This window comes from Augochlora pura, chromosome 4 (assembly GCF_028453695.1).
Source record: "Augochlora pura isolate Apur16 chromosome 4, APUR_v2.2.1, whole genome shotgun sequence".
Classification (NCBI taxonomy): Eukaryota; Metazoa; Arthropoda; class Insecta; order Hymenoptera; family Halictidae; genus Augochlora; species Augochlora pura.
In genome coordinates this window covers 4,393,223-4,416,146 of record NC_135775.1, presented here as the reverse complement: position 1 = coordinate 4,416,146, position 22,924 = coordinate 4,393,223, and the positions used below count along the sequence as shown (strand labels likewise).

General features: G+C 41.2%; 1 protein-coding gene across 1 annotated transcript in view; it reads left to right on the top strand.

The window, feature by feature from the left end:
* Neo (ZP and PAN domain-containing protein neyo) overlaps positions 1-22,924 on the top strand; it is a 119,633-nt gene that overhangs the window by 89,142 nt on the left and 7,567 nt on the right. Inside the window, exons 3-4 of the mRNA XM_078178783.1 lie at positions 6,621-6,957; positions 10,080-10,745. Coding sequence (XP_078034909.1) covers positions 6,621-6,957; positions 10,080-10,745 — 1,003 coding nt within the window. The remainder of the gene's footprint in view (positions 1-6,620; positions 6,958-10,079; positions 10,746-22,924) is intronic.

Genomic DNA, 22,924 nt, shown 5'->3' with positions numbered 1-22,924 from the left:
GGGGGGAAGCATGGTTTGACGTTTCCGTCGGCAATCGATGTGGCCGGGGGGAGATGACGTCGCGTAAATCTTGTCGCCCGACGATCGCAGACGGGACCCGCGAATCCGATAAAAATAATTCGCGATGGAATTATTTACGCGATGGAATGTTTTAACCTTTTCGAAGCGAGCGCCGCATATATGCGGCATCCAAATGACGTGTATACGAGTACCATCCTATATTACTTTTAATTTTGTATTTAAATAATTTTGAATTTTAATAATTTTTATATTTTAATAATTTTATATTTTAATAATTTCGTATTTTAATAATTTTATATTTCAATAATTTTGTATTTCAATAATTTTCTCATTTAAATAATTTTGTATTTTAATAATTTTATATTTCAATAATTTTATCAATTCTTTTATATTAAAAGTGTAAATATACTTGTTAAATTAGAGCAATGATTGTTTTGTTCAGCACAGTTGTTATTTAAAACTAAGAGAAATGTATATACAGAAATCACACGCACTGTGCATAATTCTGGCGCAAGCTTTTGATCAGTGACTTCGGCGGACGACACTGCCGTAGTGAAAGGGTTAAAAATTATTATTCGCGTGCCACGTGTTCGATTCGCCTGAAAACAGCGAAAACGTCGATTTGAACGCGTAAGTGGACTCAGACTTTTCCGTCGCTTTTATTTCTTCGATTTTCGGGCCATCGCTCGGACTTAGTCGATCTTATGGTCTCCACGGGGCTAACTTCTTCCGGCGCGTCACTCCTGCGTCATCGGAAGTTCAGATTTAAAAGATTTTCAAAGTTTCGGCGCCACGTCGGGGGATCTTAATTAATCCTTTAATGAAAATGGCTGAGTATTTCATAGCGGAGTTGACAGGATCCTTCGTGTATTTAAAAGCAGGAGATAACGATGGAATATTGCAGTTTAGAAAAATTCTTCCAGTTTCTCAAATTCTCTATAGCTACGAATAAGTTGACAATTTTGATTTTGGCTACAGGTGTTTCGAAAATATTATAATTAAATACGCGAATTTCGTTCGACGAGTTGCAGCCTTCGAAACGAAGCATTTAATAAAAATCTGTAAAAATGTACAGAGTATACTTTGACAAAAACCTAAACAATTTCATAAAATAGTAGTATTTTATTGGAGCAAATAAAAATTTAGTCTGAACAAATTGCAAAGAAATTAGGAAATTATAATGTTGATTTTCTCCACCCCTAAACATCGAGGCTCGTCCCGACACGAATATACGTAACTCTATCCGACACGCCTATCTCGAATTTAATATAATCCGCGTGGCCGGGTCGAAACGCGATAAAAAATGGGATCGCGATAATCGCGGGGACCGCAGGCGATTCGATTATACGTTCGCCCGAATAGGGTGGGGGGTAGAATCGCGTTTATCGGTGGGCCGCGTAAGGGCGCGCCCTCGGTGATTTTTCGACTTAGGTTTCTCGCCCGTCCGACGGCGAACCCCGGAGAATATTGAAATCATAACGCGCCAGCCATGAATATTATTCGGGCACTAAGGCGATATAATTTAAAATCGATGGAGCGACGTGGAATAAATTTGGCACCCTTACCGCTCTCGCTTTACGTCCTAAGCCCCCGCGCCGTCCGGGGAACTTCGGACGACGGCGGGGTTAGGGTGTCGGCGACGGGGAGGGGAGGGGTGAACGCTAACGTCCGGGGCAAACTTCAGTTAGATAATGATAGCCGGTTCAGCACCTGAGCTCCCCGTGATGGAAGTTTTCACTTCTTCGCTAACCGCTCCCCACCCACCCTACGGTATCCCTTTCTTTGCGGCGTCTTCTTTTTATCGGGAAAATTGAATAGCTGAATTGTTAATGCTTTAAGTGATTCGGAAAATTATGGCTGCTCTCGCGGCCGCTCCATAAAATCGTGCCGCGCGGGGCGACGACGCTCGCGGATCAGTTTCCTCGTCGACGGGCTTTTCGATGGTTTTAGGTCATTTCTTAGGCTTTTTCCTCGAAAATTATTTAACAATGGGAAAATAAAAGTGGGATTGATGGGACCAATCAGTAAAATTGTTCATGTTTTCTAATACTGGGTTACTGTCGTATATATGTATGCAACTATACATATATTATATAATTTGACATAATATGTATACAATTATATATATATTGCATAATTTTATATAATATATATGCAATTACATGTATTACATAATTTTATATAATATACATACAATTTTATATGTTATATAATTGTCTATATTCAAAAGACCGATATTAAATATAACACGTTTATCGTTAATAATTAATACATTAATCATACTAAACTAAAATATGTGCAATGAAAAATAAATTGAAAGTGGAATTGTCCAAAGAAGAGTTCAAAGACGTGAAAAATACAGCAGATAATTAATAATTCACAATAAATTCTAATAACCACAATTATAACTATTCACAATAAATTTTATATTCTCGCTAAATAGAAAAACAGATCACAAATGATAAAAACAATCCACTCATTTCGTGGATCTATAATAACTGCAGTCATACTAATCTCCTCCAAAAATTCTTCAAAAAAATAATAAAGAAAAAAGGAAACAGTGCGACGATTTCGCGCAAGAAAAGCAACAATCTGCGAGAGGGAAACGAAAAACACGGGGGTCACTCGAGAAAACGGATGCTCCCTGGCCAACAAAAGAAGCGAGACGAGAACGTCCGCCTCTATCCTCGCGGCGCAGGCCGGATCCGGCGGAACATATGAAACAGTTTCGTCCGAAAAGCCGTACGCGCGATGTTTCCGCATTTGCATGTATTACGGAAAATTTCGCCGCTTGTGCGCGCGGGCACCGGGAACGTAACCGTAGACGATCCCGGCGAAATTTTCCGGAATTTCTTCTCTAACGAATCTCTTAACCCGTTTCACGGTGAACGCCGGCCGAAGAAAATACGCGCAAAAAGATTTGAACACAGAATGCTGCACGCGCGTCGCGATGAAACACGGCGCGGGCGATTTGTAGTTTGTAAATATTGTTGCAACGGTGCAACAATCGAATGGACCCGTTACGAGAGCGTTGCGCGCGCGCGGTCGCCGGTATCGGCTCCGCAGGTTTTTCCCGCGGTGAGAATTCGACGGAAGGAATTTTGCAATTACAATTGTAAAAATATATACCGTGGAAAACGGGACGGTGTTCTGAGCTCCGCGGAAAGGATTTGTAAACTGTGCACCGAAGGGGGGGAGCGGTGTGTTTCCGTCGAACCCGTCGCGGAGGATCAACCGAAACGCAAACGTTTGCACGATATCGTTTTGCCTGATATTGTAATACACACCGAGGATATTTATATACACTTCGAAGTGTGTGCTGGATAAACATTTGCGTACGGGTGGTGCATCGCTTTTCCGCCGACGATGGAAACAATTCGCGAATAGTTGCCGGGCCGCGGAGGTTAGAATCGAATGAACCAGCGATTCGTGACGTCGCGAATACGGGCTGGTCGAGGAAAGATGAAATTAATTAGCTGTGTCGTCGCTGACGGAATTGTTGCGTTCGAATTGACGTTGATTGGTTAATTGGTATCGTTGCGTATACTACGCGTCACGAGAATGTTATTCTGAAGCTAGACGTATAATTCGTTCTTGTTTTAGGCTGACGGTTTTACCAATTAACTATTGATTAATTAACGCTTATCTAGCCGATGTTATTTCTAACCACCTTGTGCCTTGTCAATGGAACTGACACTATCGTAAACAAATTATTATAATAACAGAGAAATAATTTCTGTTACTAGATATTTATATCAAAATAACTCTAAGATGTATCGTCCTAAAAGTGGCAAAATATATAACTTCGAAGTTTATAAATCTATTATTTATAAATTTCTAATAATCTTGTGCATTGTCAATCGAACTGACATTATCCTAAAAATATTATAATAACAGCGAAATAATATATATTACCAGATATGTATTTCATAATAACTCTAAAATTAACTCTCTTAAAAATGGCAGAATATTTTATTATAATTCACTTCCACAAGTTTAAAATCATGTCACGTTGAGGACGAGGGTTAATCGTATAAACAACAGTCGCGATCCTCGGATCAGGCACTTATCCGTATTTGTATTAAAACTTAATTTCCTGCGAACCGTTTCGCGCATCCGAATAGTTAGCGTGTTTGCGACGGCCGGCAACAAAAACGTGAACAGGAACAAACGAACAAACAAACAACAACTAAACGTTCCTATTCCTGTAGAAACCAACTGGCATTACGTTCGCCGCATGTAGACGCTAACGACCGGCAAGAAACCGCTTGGTTGACTTGCGAGCAAATGGCAGTGAATTAGTGTTCCGAGAGTCCGGCGTGAATGGCCGCGATCGATCAGTTATAAACGTATAGTTAAAGAGATTTCACTTTCAAGGACATAATTTTACAATCAGCGGAGAATTAGTAAACCTTATTCTGCTATTTTTAATCGATTAACTTTGCTAGAAATAGAAATAGATAATCTTTAGTGCGGAAATATTGAGCAAAAAATTCTGAGACAAGTTGATATAATAAATACTTCATAAATAATAATAATTCATGAAAAAGAAGACTAAGAAATAAAAGTTTCATTTATTAAAAGTATTAAGAAAATAAATTTTCTTTTAGATAAGCAACGCTGTGTCCTTTTCCGCTGCCATAAGTGTTATAAACGATTTAACCGTTTGGAATTTTATAATATTTTGCAAGAGGGTTTGTCCGATATTAATTCGTATGTCAAAGTTATTAACAAAACTAACGGCAATACGTTTAAAAGTATAACGACGCGCGAATCCCGCCGGCAACGGTGGAATTGGCTTTTCGCGCGCCGGGGCACCGGCTAAGAATACAAAATGGCGTCTTAAATCGGACTTGCCAAGAAGAATACGGCTTACCATAAGCTTCTCTCGACTTGTCAACGACTTCTTCCATGGTTTGCATTCAAAGCGCATTAGCATTTAAGGCTCCCACTATTTTCTTTTTTTTTTTTCTGGAGCGCCTACTGAATTATTTAAATCGGCACCTTAATAAACCAGGCTGACTAACCCGGCAACATCGTTCGACTCCGTTCTACACGGTCACGGTTAACTGTCGCGGCTCGGAACGATAACGTCTCGACAGATAAGAATTGTTCCGTTCACGACGTTAGAGAACAAAGTAACATAATGCGCGAGCTAAAAAAAGAATTTTCGCACGACCATTGGCACGTTTCGAGGGAAACAAGAGTGAACCGTCGCTCGATCGACGCTTTTAATATTCGTCGCGCACCCGGCGCCATAATTCCCGGAGGAATTAGGTGGCTATCAGTGCCAGCACTTTTTCTCGCGACCCTATATTGTCCATACGGTGGAGGGGAGGGGGGAGGTAGGGAAGTACATCTCGTACCGTTCCGAGAAATACGCGAAAGGTTGCACGGCCGCAATTTGCGGTTCGGCGAGATTTGGCAAAGGTTGAAGCACGGCGGCGAGTCTCGCGGAAATCCATTAACAAGCGCCCCGCCATTACAATTCCTGGCCCGGGATTCTAGCACAGAGCCATTCGATCCTCCTTTATGGAGCACCGACGGCGAACTTAATAAATTCGCATATTGTCCGACCAAGAGATCCTGGCGATTCCGCTTTACTCGTTCCCGCTGTAACGATAGTTTATTGTTACAATAACTTAATGCCGGGGGTCGCGAGCAAGCGACGCGAGAGATAGAAAGAGGCGCGTTGCGAACGGCGCGCCGCGCAACAGGTCAATTTAATCGGCGACGCGACGTAACATTCCAACGGATCATCAAATTAAAAATATCTCTTTCGCGGCCATTAACTTATTGCTGTAACGAGCCATCGACTGGCGGCCGCCGTTGCAACGACCGCGTCGACGAATATTTACCGTCCGCCGATTTTTATCAGCTCGTCGTTACGCCCGGATCGAGGGCACTCGATTTTTCAACGCTGCCGCCGATTTCAAACGAACGCGTTAGGGCATTACGCTGCGCGAAGCTTTTCCGAAATACTACTGTCGAACCCGGGGTTGTTTAGAATTCGTCTCGCGAGTTATTTTTAACGTTTTATCGCGATCGGAATTTTGCAGCAGTTTGCTGAGTTTCGCAGATCTTTTTGCAAGAAAATGGAAATATTCTTGTAAAGGTGGACTTTGAAAATTTTTAAATAGAATAAGAGTTAGCTGCAGTAATTGCTAGATACGCGAGGTAGTTATTTATTTCGTTTAGATCGTTTTAATAATATAGTGCAAATTGTATTGTATCGACTCGTTTTTGTCATAAATGCAGAAAATCTGCAATTTACTGATTGCAAATCGTGTAAGAATTTTTTCTGCTAATCATTATTATTAATATTGTTTATTATTTCTAGGCAATGAAAACCATTAGTTTTTGTAAAAATACATTAAACAAAAATAGCAAAGAAAAATTACATAAAGAAATAGAAAGAAAAATAAATAGCCAAAAAGATACGTAAAAATATACAGAAATGATTAATAGATGCCTGTGATGTGATAAACTTTTAATTTTTAATTTAACGATTACTGTAATATTATAATGGAATATATATAATATAATAGAATAAACTAAGCTGGCAGAGATTTAACGAACCGTTCCGTTTTCTGTTACAGATCATCCAATTACGTGAACGCGACGAAACAGTGCGAGCTGTCGGACATGGACCGGTTGACGGTCGCCGGATCGAACGCCTTCCAATCGGCTAAAGGTTACGACTACCTCGAGAACCATTGCGTCGACGAGCCGGTGAAGCTCTGCGAATTCAAAAAGCTGACCGGCCGTATCTTGAAAACCGTGGACTCCGTTTACCAGGACGTCGGCACCGCCGAGGAATGCCGCGAGCTCTGCCTGAACTCGCCGTTCCGTTGCCATTCCTACGACTACGGCGACACCGGTGACATGGTCTGCCGTCTCAGCCACCACTCGCGAGCCACTCTTTCCGACATTCAGGTAAGAACCGACCGGATTGATGCCTTACTTTCAGCAATTAGTCGGATTCCGGTCTCTAATGGACGAACTTTTGCTTCGTGTGTCGGGGTCTTAATCGTTTGCACTCGGAGTGCCAGATGTTGCCGGCCGGCACAATCATGTCAGGGGAACTGTGCATTCGAGAGATTTATGTCGAAACTAATCCATACCAAGTATTTAGGTCAAATTAACGCTACTCTAAATCGTTCTATAGAGATAGATTAACGGAACTCTTGTTTTTCATCGCTTTGGTCTCTTATTTTGTTCATATTTTTATTTAAATTGTTTTATATAGTCCATATAATTATTTCATTTTGTTATGGGGGTAGGAAGAATATTTTATATGCTATTTGAGTGATTTTTATATTGAATTTATATTAAATCCAGATTTTTATATTGAATTCATATTAAATCTAGATTTTTACATAGAATCCATATTAAATCCAGATTTCTATATTGAATTTATATTTCATCCAGATTTTTACATTGAATGTATATTAAATCCAGATTTTAACATTGAATTTATATTAAATCCAGATTTTTATATTAAACCCACATTTAATTCAGAAATATAAAATGCGAGCATTCAGCCAGAATTTCTTCGCGCAAATAGCATCGGCGCTCGAATATCCTAAAAATACAAAATCCTCAAACAAGTCCATAAAAATAAAGACTATTTCCACGAAACATTATGAACTATTAAACGCCGGTAAAACAACGTTCGACAGCGGCGTTTGCATAACGCGGTTAGTCGTTCGCCGAAGTTTGATCTTCGTATGATCGAGGCGCCGGAACGGTTCGAATAATAGCCCGCGCCCAGGCGGATGAAAAATTGAATAAAACATTTCTGAAACGTGTGTGCTCGCCGACGGTGGGAAACGGTGTGTTGCGCGCGAGCTCGCGTTAAATTCCGTTGCGGGAACTTACTTTAATTCATTCGGTATGCGGTAGTAAAACAATTTAACGTCAATCCCGGGCCGGCGAGAATTCGCTTAGAAATCGTAGACCACACATTTCGCACGTTCCACTCCGCCCACGGGTACACTTGAAAGGGCCGGCAGGGATTTTCTGTAAACCTGATTACGTCCGCGCACACGTGCAAACCCCGGGTCGAACAATTCGCCGAGAGCGCATTCGTGGAAAATCGAGTTTCCATCGCAGATGCTTACCCTATCGAGCCTGTGGGTGGCGGCGTCGGCGGCGGCGACGGGCTCCTCGGCTCTCGTGCATACGGGGGTTGGAAACGGCGCGGCCCGCCCGCCCGCCCGCCGAGAAAGTCAAGACAAAGACTTTTCTTCTCGCCAACCTGTTGAGGAATCGGTTCGCTCTGTTGCCGCGAACCGTTCGACGTCGGCCCGAATCGCTTGTACTTTTTAAAGGGATGAATTTTCATTGGCATGTCTTCGCGAATCGCGCGTCTTACAGGAAACCATAATTTGTTTCTATGGTGGAACATTGTCCGGGTCAGGATTGCTAGCAGCATGCTCCGAGGACTAAATTTCCCGGGAGACGAGTTGTCGGACATTTTTCGAACGTAGAGAAGGACAAAATGGAGGATAGATAGCGCGAGGGGTGACTTTTTTCACCTTTTGATAGTGACACTCTTGTCAATGCAATTGTGAGGCTAATATGATTGAAATTGGACCATGATATAATTACTATAATTACAATATATAATTTTGTAAGATCAGATTGAATTTTGTGAGAAATATAAATATATTTTTAATGTTCATATTGACATAAATATGTTAGGAAACCAATGAGATGTCAAGTTAAACGAAATTTGGATTCTTTAACTCTATGCATTTTAGAAATAATATTTTACACCTGTTATATCATTCAGTTGACTTATTAAGTATACTACAATTATACAATTCTAATAAACTAACGAATTAAAAATTTCATTTAGATTGACATCTCACTGATTTCCTAAAATATATAAAATAATATTAAATCAAAAAATATATTTCTCATAAAATATATTCTCCAATAAAATCTCTAAAAAATCATATCACATCTCATCTCATTTTAGCCAGAAAAACTTCACAATTGTATCGACAAAAATCTCATTAACAAAAGATGAAAAATAAGAAAAAGGCTCCGAGACAATAGTCTTCCAAGCATTTTCATCCTTGGACCTGGCAAGTGTGTTTCGAGCCTTCTACCATTTTTCGTGCTTTCTACCGTGTTTTAAGCCGTCTACAGTGCTTCCTGCCCGACCGAAATTATTCCAATCAAATTGATTCGATTCGGAGCGCCTGCTACTGATATTCTAACGGCCCTCGGAAGAATGTCTTGCGAAGCAAATGCTCGGATAATGGAGGGAAGCAGGCGAGAGTGTGGCCCCGTTTCCCCGCGAAAAAATGTCGACGCAGCTTGGCGCATCGCGCACCGTCCGCCGCACTCGACACGAGCTTTCCCGTGATTCCATTACTGCGGCTGCTTTGAGATGAAATTTTTGTTAATCAGGGCTTCTGCCCGCGTTTCGCTACCTATCCCCACCGCGCGTGTCTCGTTCATTTTTCAACGTGTACGCTCGTATGTCTGATTAAGAGCGAGGAAGAACATTTTGGGAAATCGAACGAAATTGCTGTTGCGTAAACGTCCTTCCTTCTTCGTCGACTTGGTGGAACTGAGTAGTTGTTATTTGATATAGGAGAAATGGTAGAAATAGTAGAAATAGTAGAAATAGTAAAAATAGTAAAAATAGTAAAAATAGTAGAAATAGTAAAAATAGTAAAAATAGTATAAATAATAGAAATAGTAAAAATAGTAAAAATAGTAGAAATAGTAAAAATAGTAGAAATAGTAAAAATAATAGAAATAGTAAAAATAGTAAAAATAGCAAGAATAACAGAAACATTAAAAATAGTACAAATAGTGAAAATTAAAGTATCATTTCAATAAATTATCACCTGGCAAAGAATCTGAATAAAACGTATAAACAACGGAATATCTAAATAACAGAGTATGAAAAAAAGTAAATCATTGGATAAGAGGGTATTTGCTGTACTTCAAAGAGGATTTCCAACGAAAATAGAAATACGAATTGGTCGAACGATCGTTTTCGCGTAGCTAACACGAGATCTGTTTCTGATGTACAGGAACCGTATCTGGACGTACCGGAGGGATCAACGTACGAGCTGAGCTCCTGCTACAACGTCACCATCGACTGTCGTGCCGGCGACATGGTCACAAGGATCCAGACCAGCAAGCTGTTCTACGGCAAAGTTTACGTGAAGGGCTCGCCGAACTCGTGTGTGCAGGACGTGAAGGGCGCGCTGGAGTTTGAGCTGCGAATGGCCTACGACGATTTGGAGTGCAACATCAGACAACAGGGGCTTGGTCGTTACCTGAACGACGTCGTGATCCAGCATCACGACACGATCGTCACCAGTTCGGATCTCGGGCTGGCCGTCACATGCCAATACGACCTAACGAACAAAACGGTGTCGAACGAAGTCGATCTCGGCGTCCACGGCGACATAACTCCGGTCCTGTCCGAGGAGGTGATCGTCGACTCGCCGAACGTCGCCATGAAGATCACCGACCGCAGCGGAAACGAAGGCATCCCGTCCGCCGAAGTGGGCGATCCCCTGGCGCTCAAGTTCGAGATCCTCGACCCGAACAGTCCTTACGAGATCTTTGTCCGGGAACTGGTCGCCATGGACGGCGTCGACTCCAGCGAGATTGTTCTAATTGACTCCGACGGTTGTCCGACCGATCACGTCATCATGGGCCCGCTCTACAAATCGGCTACTACCGGCAAGGTAAGTCCTATCCTAACGGTTATCGCCATGATACCCGGGCTAAGGCGATCCTTGACGCGCCATGGGAGCCGCGCCGGTGAAACCGGGCACACGGACTGAACAGTTATCTTTCGAGGGACTTTCGGTACACCGCTCCCGACCACGTCGATTTTATAACATTCCCCGGAGAACTGGGTTACTCCGGGACTCGACTTTGCCCGTGACTCTGTCATACTTCGGCTCCTATTACACAAATTTCGCCGGCGACGGTCGAGCGAATAGGAAATCTCCGTTCTTCACTCGCGAAATTTTCCTTCAAAAGTACAGACTTATTTTATTATTATTATTGTTCACTGACGAGCTTTGTAAGCTCTTCTATAGTCATTACATTATTAGAAAAAAACGCTATGAATCCATAATGAATAGTATTCGAAAAAGGATATTATTAATTACCAAAGAATATTATTTAAAGAGATATCATTCACCCGTAAGGTATATTCGACAGAAATATTATTTAGCCAGCAAGATATATTGCAAGTTAAATTTATATCTAGCTTGATAATAACTTTCGAGGCGATTTAATAATACGTCATACTTGTAATATAAGTAGAATTGAAATTGATTAGGTTAGAGGAACTTTAACCCATTCGTATCGAAATATACATACGTGTCATACAGGTTAAACAAACCCTATTACATAATATACAAAATTAACTAGGAAAAACGAAATTTCCTAATTTCTTTTCAAAACTTAAATGTATATAACACTTTCAATTTTACGTAAAAATAAAAAATAAATAACGTCGTTGGCTGAGAGTAAACATAGAACAGCAAAGGGTTAAGGAAACCAAGAAAATATAAATCAGAATTGTTAGAAGTACCTTAAAGAAAAGAAACTTTAAGGTAACCTTCGTCTACCAGATAAAGTTAAGATCGTGGAGCCTGTATCTCATAGTAATCGCGTTACCCTAAACGATCCGACAAAGCCCGAACAAAGAGTCCTCCCAGCCGGTAACCGGCGATCGACAACAGGAACTTCGGCCTTTGTCGCGCGGTTCCGACGGATCCGAAAAGATTGATGCGATTGCTCGGCAGCGTTCTCGGGCTGAAAAGCCCACCGACCCGTCCGTGACAGGTGTAACGCAGCAACAGGCGGAGTTAATAGAACTGATTGACACTGATACAGTCGATACGCGATGGCCGACCGTTATGGGAACCCGCGCGGCGTGTTTTACGTTGATGCATGCAAATGGTAGAGGAAAAGAGGAGTATAGAGAGACCCCGATCGGCGTTGGAAGGAGTCGCGCGCGCGCGCGCGCACGAGAGAGAAAGAGAGAGAGAGAGAGAGGGAGAGAGTCAACCAGTTAGACCAACTTCATGCTAATCAATCACTCGGACGGATTTTACGACGGGAAGCAATTTGCTCGTGCCGTAATAGGTCGCATCCTTGATGCGCCGCCCGTCTTCGCGATGACGCGTTATGACGTGCCGCGGCGGTTGTGTTCTCCCTCCCCCGGTGCGAGAGCCGGTCATTACTTTCTAGGTGCCGCGTTGTAATGCTCGTTGTCACGAAGAAAATTCGAGGAGCAAATAGCGCCTTGTTTCGGGATAAAGGGGCGCCTCTTGCTTCTCGGCTACACGTTCTTCTCGCGGTCGATGCATAAACAACCTGCCGCCGTAGAGAGCGTGGGAGTTGACGAGTTGAAAAATTTTAGAGTGCACCCTCTAGGCGAGCTGCGCGGGGATCTGTGCTTTTCCTGGCACGATGAACCAGATCCTAAACGGCTCGTGTTCGACGGAGAATATTCTGAAGACGACGCGTGTCGCGATCTCGTACGATTTCAGGCTGTGCGTTAACCCTTGTACAGCGCCATTTTTGCAATTGAGCATTGACGATGTTTATGATCGGTCTCTGTTTTATTTGGCAATTTATAGTGGGCATGTTTTCGAAGAGACTTGTTAATTGAGCAATTAGGTGACTGTTTAAATGCGCCTGGTCGAAATGACTCGGCAATTGCAGTTACAGGGTTGATTGAGCAGTGTATAGGAGTCAGGTATTTATCAGGAAATAATTATGAAAATAAATTCCACAGGCTTGAGAAGTGAAACAATACGAAGCAATTAGTAACCAGAATTTTAAACAATATTTCAAAACTAAAAAATATAGTTTATTAACCCCCGTTAAGTCAAGGTTGAATATTAAAATTTTTAAGACTCTTTAAAATTTCTTTTTAGAGCATTTTTTCATCTTTTACTTCTTTTATCAAAATAATAGAAAAGGAGATTTACCAAATCGCCATTAATTATAGTTAGTGTATTTTACGACTCCACGGATGCCATAAATGCCACAGAGATTACGGCAGATTTATTTCAAAAATTTTTAATCTCTTAGGATTTTTGAGAATTTCGATTATCTGGTCCTACAATATTAGTACGATCTATTATGCAAATACTTTTTACATGCAGTCACTAATTACGAATCAGCTTAGCCTGAGTCACTCCGTATGCAAAGACGATTTAATGCAGCAATTAATAAAGATGAAATCTAACGGTGCTATTAAATAACTGTTCCATCCGCGCATTCGCGCCTCTCCGTTCACCTTGCATAATCGAGGTTGTCCTTTTATTGCATAAATAGTTCTGTTATTATATAAAAAATTCTCCTATTATATAAATAGTTCTTCTATTATAAAAATAATTCTTTTATTATAAAAATAGTTCTACTGTTATATAAAAAGCTGTCCTTTCATTAAAAATAGTTCTCTTATTATATAAATAGTTCTCTTATTATATAAATATTTCTCCTATTATATAAATAATTCTCCTATTATATAAATAATTCTCCTATTATATAAATATTTCTCCTATCATAAAGATAGTTCTCTTATCATATAAAAATTTCTCCTATCATATAAAAAGCTCTCGTGATAATAACGCGCGGCTGATTCGGAATTTTATTAGGCGGCTAAGAACAGGGCTGGCGAGAGGCAAGTTCGCAGCGTAGGGTAGCGTAAATAAAATTCCCCCGGGTGCCGCACGGGCCGGCCCATGTGTTCCAGTTACGAGTTAATACGATATCACTTACGCGGTACCGCAGAGACGTTTCCATTTTGATCTTTGTCCCGCAAGAAATAGGAAGCAAGCGGCGATAAGTGGGAAAAAATCAGCGCGCGCCCCTTCGTGCGCATCAACGTTGATTTTCTGTGGCTCCGCCACGTCGCCGGCAAATTTATTTTCTCCCCCCCTCCTTTTAAATTGCTCGCGTGTTCCGTGACAAAGTAAAAAAAAGAGCGTTATACGATATCTTCGGCGATGAAACGAGCACGTTGAAGTTACACTTCGACGATCGAGCATCGATCATTCGAACACGTGTTCGCCGAGATGAAAGAAAGAAAGAAAGAGGAAAAAAAAACAGAAACGCGGGGCCCGGCTTTCTTGGACGTCGATTTGCGCGAAACTAACCGATGCGTGAATCCTAAACAGAGATGGATTCGCTTAAAGGGACGAAGATATGTGGTCAAACACGTTTTCTGAACAGGAAACTGAAAGACGAATGATATTACTCGTGTAACGACGATTCGAACACTCGTATGATTATGTTGAGGTGTCAAAACACCGCTGATTTATCAATGAGCCGCAATTGTAGGTGTCAAACGCAGGGGATTCCCCCGCCGGCAGCAACTGTAAATCATAAGGGACAGATCGATTCGATGCGAATTCGCTGCTTCCCGGGAACGGTGAAGTGAAAAAAAGAGAAAAAGAAAATAAGCAAACAGTTACCGTATTACACTTCCTGTTTTGTCGATGGAACTTCGACGCGCTCGACGCATTCCGCGGCTAACAACTCTTCAGGAAATGTCCGGCGGGAATGATACATAACCTGTAAACATTGTGCTCCGTCGTGCGGTTCGATCGCGTCGGTGAACGCCGTTGACGAGACAATTAGACGAGAAGACGCGGAACTGGTTTAACCACAGTCAAATAATATTAATAATCGCAGTAAAAACGACGATTTCACGTTATACGATCGAGATGATAAATATATGTTTACTCAGATTTCCAGCGATGTTTATCTTCACGCTGTGAGAAACTATGCTGTTGAATTAATTTTCTGTGAATTGCAATTTTAATAGCTGTAAAATAGAAATTTGAATGTAATATTAGAGATAGTTTTCTTTTTTAGTAGCTAACTTGTGGCTAAGATATTAACCCTTTGAATCCCATCGATTAACCCATCGATTGTTTATCGCGGATAGAGATCTTTACTGCTCTCGAAGCCAGCGAACCCTCGAAATCGTTCAACATTCGGATTCCATGTAACCCGGGGCTCATTTACGGCTGTATAGCCCCGTGCTACCAGTCGTCTGGTCTCTTTACGAGCACGATGGCCCCTCCAGAGGCCGCGCGCGGCCGAACGTTTCCCGTGCTCGAAGCAGCGTTTTGGGTTACTGTTCACGGGCGTCGTTTGCGGTTCATCTGTCGACGAGTAAAACAAACGGATCGTTAGAGGGGGGGAGGAAGAGTCGGGGAAGTCGGGGCGTCGGCTGGGGCACCGGGTGAGACAACAAGAGGCATACCGCCTCGTTAACTCGTCGTTCCACATCATTTGCTCGCGCGATGCCCGGGCCCGTTCCGCGGAGCAATATCGCTTTATTAGAAAGTAATAACAGTCCGGGGCGCTGGGAGGGAACGGCAAATTTATACCCGTTGATCCAGAAAAGACGGGGCGCATCGAGATATATCACCGAGTCGTGTGCGCCCCGACGCCCCGCGAGCCGGCTGTCGACGTCGTGGTGTTACGGGAAAGGGTACCGGTTCCATTCGTACCACGATCTCGTACCACCGATTCTGCAGATCACGCGAGCTCTAACCTCATTTCCTCTCGAGGCTTGTCCAAGTAACGAGGCCCTGGATCTGCGAACGGCCGGGGCCTGTGTACGTGCCCGTCCCTATACAGGAAATTACAATTCGCGGAACAAGAATCTAACTAGAAGAAGCAACGAGACGCCGGACCGCGGGACACAGCGCAACGGAGGGACGGAAAGAGAGAAATGGATAAATGGAGAGAGAGAGAGAGAGAGAGAGAGAGAGAGAGAAATCGAAAAGAGAAAGAAAAATAGAAAGAAATAAAGAGAAATAGAGTGAAATAAAGAGAGAGAGAGAAATAAATAGAGAGAAATAGAGAGAGAAATAAAGAGAGAGAAATAGAGAAAAATAGAGAGAAATAAAGAGAAATAAAGAGAAATAAAGAGAAATACAGAGAAATACAGAGAAATACAGAGAAATAAAGAGAAATAAAGAGAAATAGAGAGAAATAAAGAGAAATAAAGAGAAATAAAGAGAAATAAAGAGAAATAAAGAGAAATAAAGAGAAATAAAGAGGGGGAGAGGGGGTCCGCGGCTCCGCTGAACCTCATCGAAGGGAGACCGTATTTACCCGGGCCCCGAGAGTGATAAAACGTCTGTCACGGCCGCTTGATCTACGCCGCGCTGTCGATCGACATTTATCCGTGACGAGCCGACCGCTGTAATATTAGGTGCCCGCGAAACTATCCGCGAGATCGATGGCCTACGGATTCGCCACGTACTTTTGATTTATCTCGACTTAATGCCGCGGTCGGCCACCTATACATTACGCACGCGATCCGAGCCGTTTTCTGGGGGGACAGGATGATAGCCGGTCGCGGGGTGGTCCACCTAAACGTTCCTAAGGTGGAAGATATTACGGTCTTCCTGTTGGTCTGTTTTGTAATATTGGACTTGGGTACGAGACATTTTTTTGGTTGGAGTTATTAATTTTGGTATATTGACTTGGTTGACTTATAAATTGTTATAAACGTTTGAAAAGATCATAAAAATTTCTATACAAACTGAACAAACTGCATACAGTAATAAAAGCCTATAAAAAGACTTGGTGAAGTCTATATAAAAAATTTTTAATTTCATATTGTTGCAAAAATCTGCATTCAGTCCTTCTGAACTAAATATTCTTCAAAAGAATATTAATTATCATCATTATCAGTCATTTTCAAATAGTAGAAAGTAAAAATCAATCGAAAACTTCGATCTTTCTCAACATATAATATACAACGTTGTAACATAACCTCAACCATCTCAGAAAATTGAAACTGATAAATTAAAGTCAAGAAATACTTCTGTCCTTATAACACGCCAGTTTCCTCATAAATTTATAAAATCCGTAATACACTAATTATCAAAACGAAGAACATTAATTCCATCAATATTTTATTAAGTTTATGAACATATTCGTGCGCTCCTCGCCTAATTAATTTCTCCTCGCAAAAAGACAGACACAGATGAACGCCACTTTGCCATTCCAGGATCTAATTCCAATTAATACGAGTCGAAGATCGCGATACAATCAGCCGTCGTATTACACGCCTACTTCCTCATACCCATAGATATACATTTAATATCCTCGCTTTTACTTTCCACGAACCGAGGCAATTTTCCATTCGCGATTTCATTACGGCTTAGCTAAATATAGTTTTTCATCGTCGGAACGCGCAGTCCCGATTAGATTCGAGTGCGAGCCGTGTACGCCGCTCTACGAATTTCCGATATCCCGCAGAAACGGATGTTGGATCGCGCGTAAACAATTTTTACAGCGTCCGCACCGTTATAATTTTACCATGGAGCGGAATCGTTTCCCTGGAACGCCGTGATTCGCAAGACGCCGAGCACCGATATAATGATAAAAGCTAAATAGATGTTTTGCGCGAACGTTCCCCGGGACGGAGAGGAAGTTTTTCGCCGGTTAACAAGAAGCGACGACCGGCGGCTTCCCTTCCCACGTAAATAAGCGACATTGTGCCGCCGCCGCTGCAGTCAGGTCGGATCGAATTTTTCTAAGCGTCGACAAGAACAGGACGGACGTTGGGTTTACTTAGAAACCGTTCGTCGCGCGGCCGAGTGCTCGGTTCTTATTGTGCCGCGGCGTCCGAACCGGGCCCCGCGTACTTATCGCGTTTACCATTAACGAGATTTTCTCCGGCTCGCGACGTTTTTGCGCCGGTTTTCGCGGATTTTTTTTCAACCGCGGCGGCGACTCGTTAAGCGTTTCCGGTCGGCGTTTCCGGCGGCCGCGCGGTCGCTGGGGCCGAGATAATTAATAAACGGAATCGGCGATTACTCGGGGAGAACGATACGATTACAGTTAAAACGTACAAAGTCGAGTCGTGGAATGGAAGAAGAATCGACGGGCAGGTGAAAAACGTCAATGGCAGGCAGCCGGATGCATTGTTTGTCTGAGAACGACGCGCGAGGGCCGAAAGCGCCGAAGCGCGGTAACATTTAACCCTTTGCACTGGAAGCGATCTTAACTGGAAATCTGAGATAATTTTCCTGGCTTCTAATACTTTCATGTTATATAACAAAATTCATCTATGCATATGAAATTGAGTCTCGTGACAATAACAATTACATATAATATAACAATTACACTTTCAATCAATTTTTCAATCTAATAATCAATTTTTTTCAAATTTAAACTTTGGCGATATCTATAAAAATAATTTTGGAACGTGTTACAAATTTTAATGGCGCCACTCGAGTGCAAAGGATTAACCCCTTGCAAAATAATAACAAGTTCGACTCGTGATAAATATTCAATGCTGGATCTAATAAATATTATTAATTTCTTCAAAATCGAAATGAATTCTCCTGCCATTAAAATCTAGAAAGTAAATAAAGGAAATACAAAAGTAAAAAATGATTTGGTCCTATTAGGGACAGTATTATGGACAAATAAGTACTGATCAACGCAGCGTGAAAGAAGTCATAGTACAAGGGGTTAAAACAATTAGCGTACGAAGCATCCGACAACCAAGTTCCAAACGAGTTTCTCGCCGAAACACAAAAGTCCGAACAGAGTTTCGACTAGTCGAGAGGGACCGTGAAAAACGGGGGAGGGAAACAGTTTTATGAAAATTATCCTCGTACCCTTTCGCGCTTCACTGCAGAGAGTGTTGCGGCCGCGAAGGGGCGTCGGTAACCTTGCCAATTACAGACATTCATTTTACCGCTACTAAAACCTAGAATGAAGTGAGAGCACGCCTCTCCACCGACCGTCTGCGCAAATATACCGTGCTACTTTTATTCGGAGCGAATTTATTCCGTCGACTTTCCATCCCGCGCTTGTCAAATTTATAAGGGACTTCGAATTGTCGATCGAATGAGGAATAGAATTGTGATTAAATTTAGTTTGAACATGTAATACCATGAAGAAACAGGTGTGTGATTTACAAATATTTTTTACAATATTTTGGAGCAATTTAATCGTCACTGCTTTTTATTATTTATGTCAGGGCAAATATTTTAAGGTGTTGAGATAATGGAGTTGTAAAATATTTTTTGCAATTATTAAAGGGCTCGTGAATTTTTAATATTGCTAAGAAATACGTGTGAGATCTATAAATATTATTTATAATTTTTTGAAGCATTTAATCGTCACAGATTTTAATTATTTATTGCATCAACGCAAATACTATAAAGTGTTGAAATAATGGAGTTGTGAAATATTTTTTGCAATTATTAAAGGGTTCGTAAATTTTTAATATTGCTAAGAAATAAGTGCGAGATCTATAAATATTATTTATAATTATTTGGAGCAATTTAAACATCGCTGTTTTTTATTATTTATTAAATTTGGCACAAACACTTTAAAGTGTTTCCTCGCAAAAATTGTAAGAATATATTTATATATATTTAGACATAATTACAAGTATATATACACTCCATAATCAATAACCCATTTTTCACAAGTATATTCATCACGAAGCAATATTATCATTTTCTCATTTTATTTCACAACGAGTACACTGATTAAGTACCATACACTTTGCACACATTTCTCCACTTGTTAGGGTACAACACGCTCGAAACGAAATGGAGCATGTGAAAGAATTCGGAGCAATTCTCGCGAGGCTTGGACGTCGATAATTTGTCACCGCGTCGATATTGCGCCGTTGTTTATCAGTTTTCCGTTCCCATCCGTCGCCGTTTAGAGGAATTTTATTAGCTCGACTCGCGCGGCGGGGGATGCGGCAAGAAAAATGAGCGGCGAGGAAACGTTTGGTCGAGGGCCTGAAAGGGCTGGCAAAAGGATCCGTCTCGTCTAACCAGGAATTTGCCAAAAGTCAGGTTTTCCGGTATGTCTGTCACGTAGCCAAGCCGCGGGTACGGAGCTCTTCCATTTCACAATCGGTTTGAATGAAATTGGAAACATCTCTCAGCCACCACACTCACGTCCAACGGCAACACGGCGGCGTTCGCGCGAATATATATATATATATATATATATATACATATACATGTATATACGGTCCTGTTTCAACGACACATGGGAACCGTTCACGGAATAAAGTCGAGCTCCGTAACGAACTGCCTTCGGACTTCCGTTTACTTTGCTTATCGACGGCGACACAGCCGCGAGACAAATGACACTTGCCATGATCACGGAATACATAGTTCGACTAGGTGTCAGCGGTCCTATAAATTTCATTCCGAAATCATTCGACGATTAACAATTTAACTATGGTAATTTAATTTTAAAGTATTTCCAGTGTACTGTGTCTCGTAAAACAATTTATTGCTTCGCCAGTCAAGGTGCAATAGCTATTGAATTATTTATTAAGACATCCTCGGCTACGTGTCGCTGGCTCTTAACCCTAACTTCGAGTATGCTGTATCTTGAGATTGATCTACCGAGCTGTGATTATATTGCAAGCACCTTTCAGCGCGAAATGAAAAAACGGCGACTGTGTAAATTTTTCTGAAATTTCTGAGTGGTTAATTAATTTATGATAATTTCAATAATAATTTATGATAGTTTCAACAATATTGTAAAGTCGCATTCTTAAGCTATAGTTAAGTCGAAAACTCATTTCAAGCGCATCCTTTTATCAATACAAATTGCACAATTACTAAATAAATCGCCTTCTCATTGCAATTTCTAAATAAATAGCCTTCTCATTGCAATTTCTAAATAGCTAATTGTAAAACAGAATAATTGAATAGAATAAATGAAGAAATAAAGAAATACAGTCCGATACGCGCAGCGTCGAAGACTGTTTTCAAATTGATTGTTTAGCCGACGTTGTAAAGTCGCATTGTCGAGGAGCAGCTAAAGTCGAATGCTCGTTTCGAGCACGTCTTCTGTCTGATATGAATTGCGCGCGGTTTGTATAAATACGGTCTTGTCATCTTTAGAAAGCCGGTACGTATCCGTCAATCTTGCACGGAGGTGCTCATTGTCAGTCCCCGCCTGTCGCTGAGCTGCTACCGCGTTTCTTGCTCGCGCTTCCCTATACGAACATCTTTATGTAAGCAGTCTCTCGACTTTATGAAAGCAGTCGTAATTTCTGAATACCTTGTACGAAGTAATTCCTACACTCGGCGCTGAATTAAACGCGGCGCATCGAGTTCCGTGCGTTACGCCGTCTCGAGGGCCTGTCTCGTGATTCAAATAATGCTAATTGTAAGACAATGCGAATTCGGAATCACTCGGTAGCGATCGTACGGTGCAATGGAACAAGTAAACTCGTTGGAAATTTGATTAAACGTTACATCGAGCGGGATATTGAACGTTATGCTAAAAGTGGCATTTAACGTGCGCTGGAGGTTTTATCAATTTCGGTGGAATTCGGGGTTGATTTTAAAATGAAATATATACGAGCCGGTTATGCCTGTGGTAATAAATTATAAACTTAACTGGATATTATCTTAACACTTTAACGGCCGCGCTAGGTACCTCAATAGTAATTTAGGTGTTACTTTAGGTATGAATATTATAGCTGCGAAGTTTTATAATTTCGTTTACTTTTGCAAAACTTCTATATTTGACAAATCTTAATAAAACGAAGAAATTATGACAAAATAAAAAGTTATTTCAAAAAATTAAATTGTAAATAATTTAGCTGACATAACCGTGACGCGATTAAAAGATGTTAACAGTCAAAGCGGTAACACAGTAATTATGGTACACCTCCTATACTGTATTAATAATACAAATACGATAAATTTGTAACATACTCGTAACAACCTTATATTCGAATTTTTTTATAACTTAAACTTTCACTTATTTTACCATAAAATATTGTTACTAAACAATACTTATATTATTAAAAAATACCACATTTATCTCGCAATAATTAAGACACAACCAACGTCGCAACGATTTCAACGCCAATTCGCCAGCCGAAGTTAATTTTCCAGAAAACTGCAGAAATCCCCCGACTTCGATTCCCGACCTTGTTAGAGCGCTCGTATTAGCGCTCGTCATTCATTTCTGACGGCGGAGTGGCTCACGTGCAATCTCGGGGATCGCGTGCTAACGTTACACGCGACCATTTGTCTAGACGGTCTAGTTTTATGGAAGTCGGTGGGGAGGATCAAGTTAACGGCTGTAAAAGCATAACTCTCTTGACGCGGACGTCGCAAGGCGTAGACACGGTCAAGTCTCGTCCGGCATCTCGGACACGATCTTTCGTCGTTCCCTCGACTGTCGCCGTCACGTCCGCGGACGTTTCTGTGTTCCTGGACGAAAGGGAACGCGGAGATGCCACGGATACGCTGCGTCCCTTTTTCCACCATTTCGCCGATCCGGCTTCACGGTTTTCCGCGTCTCCGCGACTTCTCTCTGCCTTCCTTGATTTTTCTCTTCCTCTCTCGCCCTTTTTCTCTTTTTCACTCTTTCTCTCTATATATTTATTTATCCATCTATTTATGTATCTATTTATCTATCTCTCTCTTTCTCTTCCTCTTTTTCTCTATTTCTCTTCCTCCTTTTCTCTCTTTCTCTTCCTCTTTTTCTCTCTTTCTCTTCCTCTTTTTCTCTCTTTCTTTCTATTTATCTATCTTTTTATTTGTCCACCTATCTATTTATTTATCCATCTATCTATCCATCTATCTATCTATCCATCTATCTATCCATCTATCCATCTATCTATCTATCCATCTATCTATCTATCTATCCATCTATCTATCCATCTATCTATCCATCTATCTATCCATCTATCTATCCATCTATCTATCCATCTATCTATCCATCTATCTATCCATCTATCTATCCATCTATCTATCCATCTATCGATCCATCTATCTATCTATCTATCTATCCATCTATCTATCTTCTTATTTATATCTCTATCTCTCTTTTTCTCTTTCTCTCTTGCCTTCTC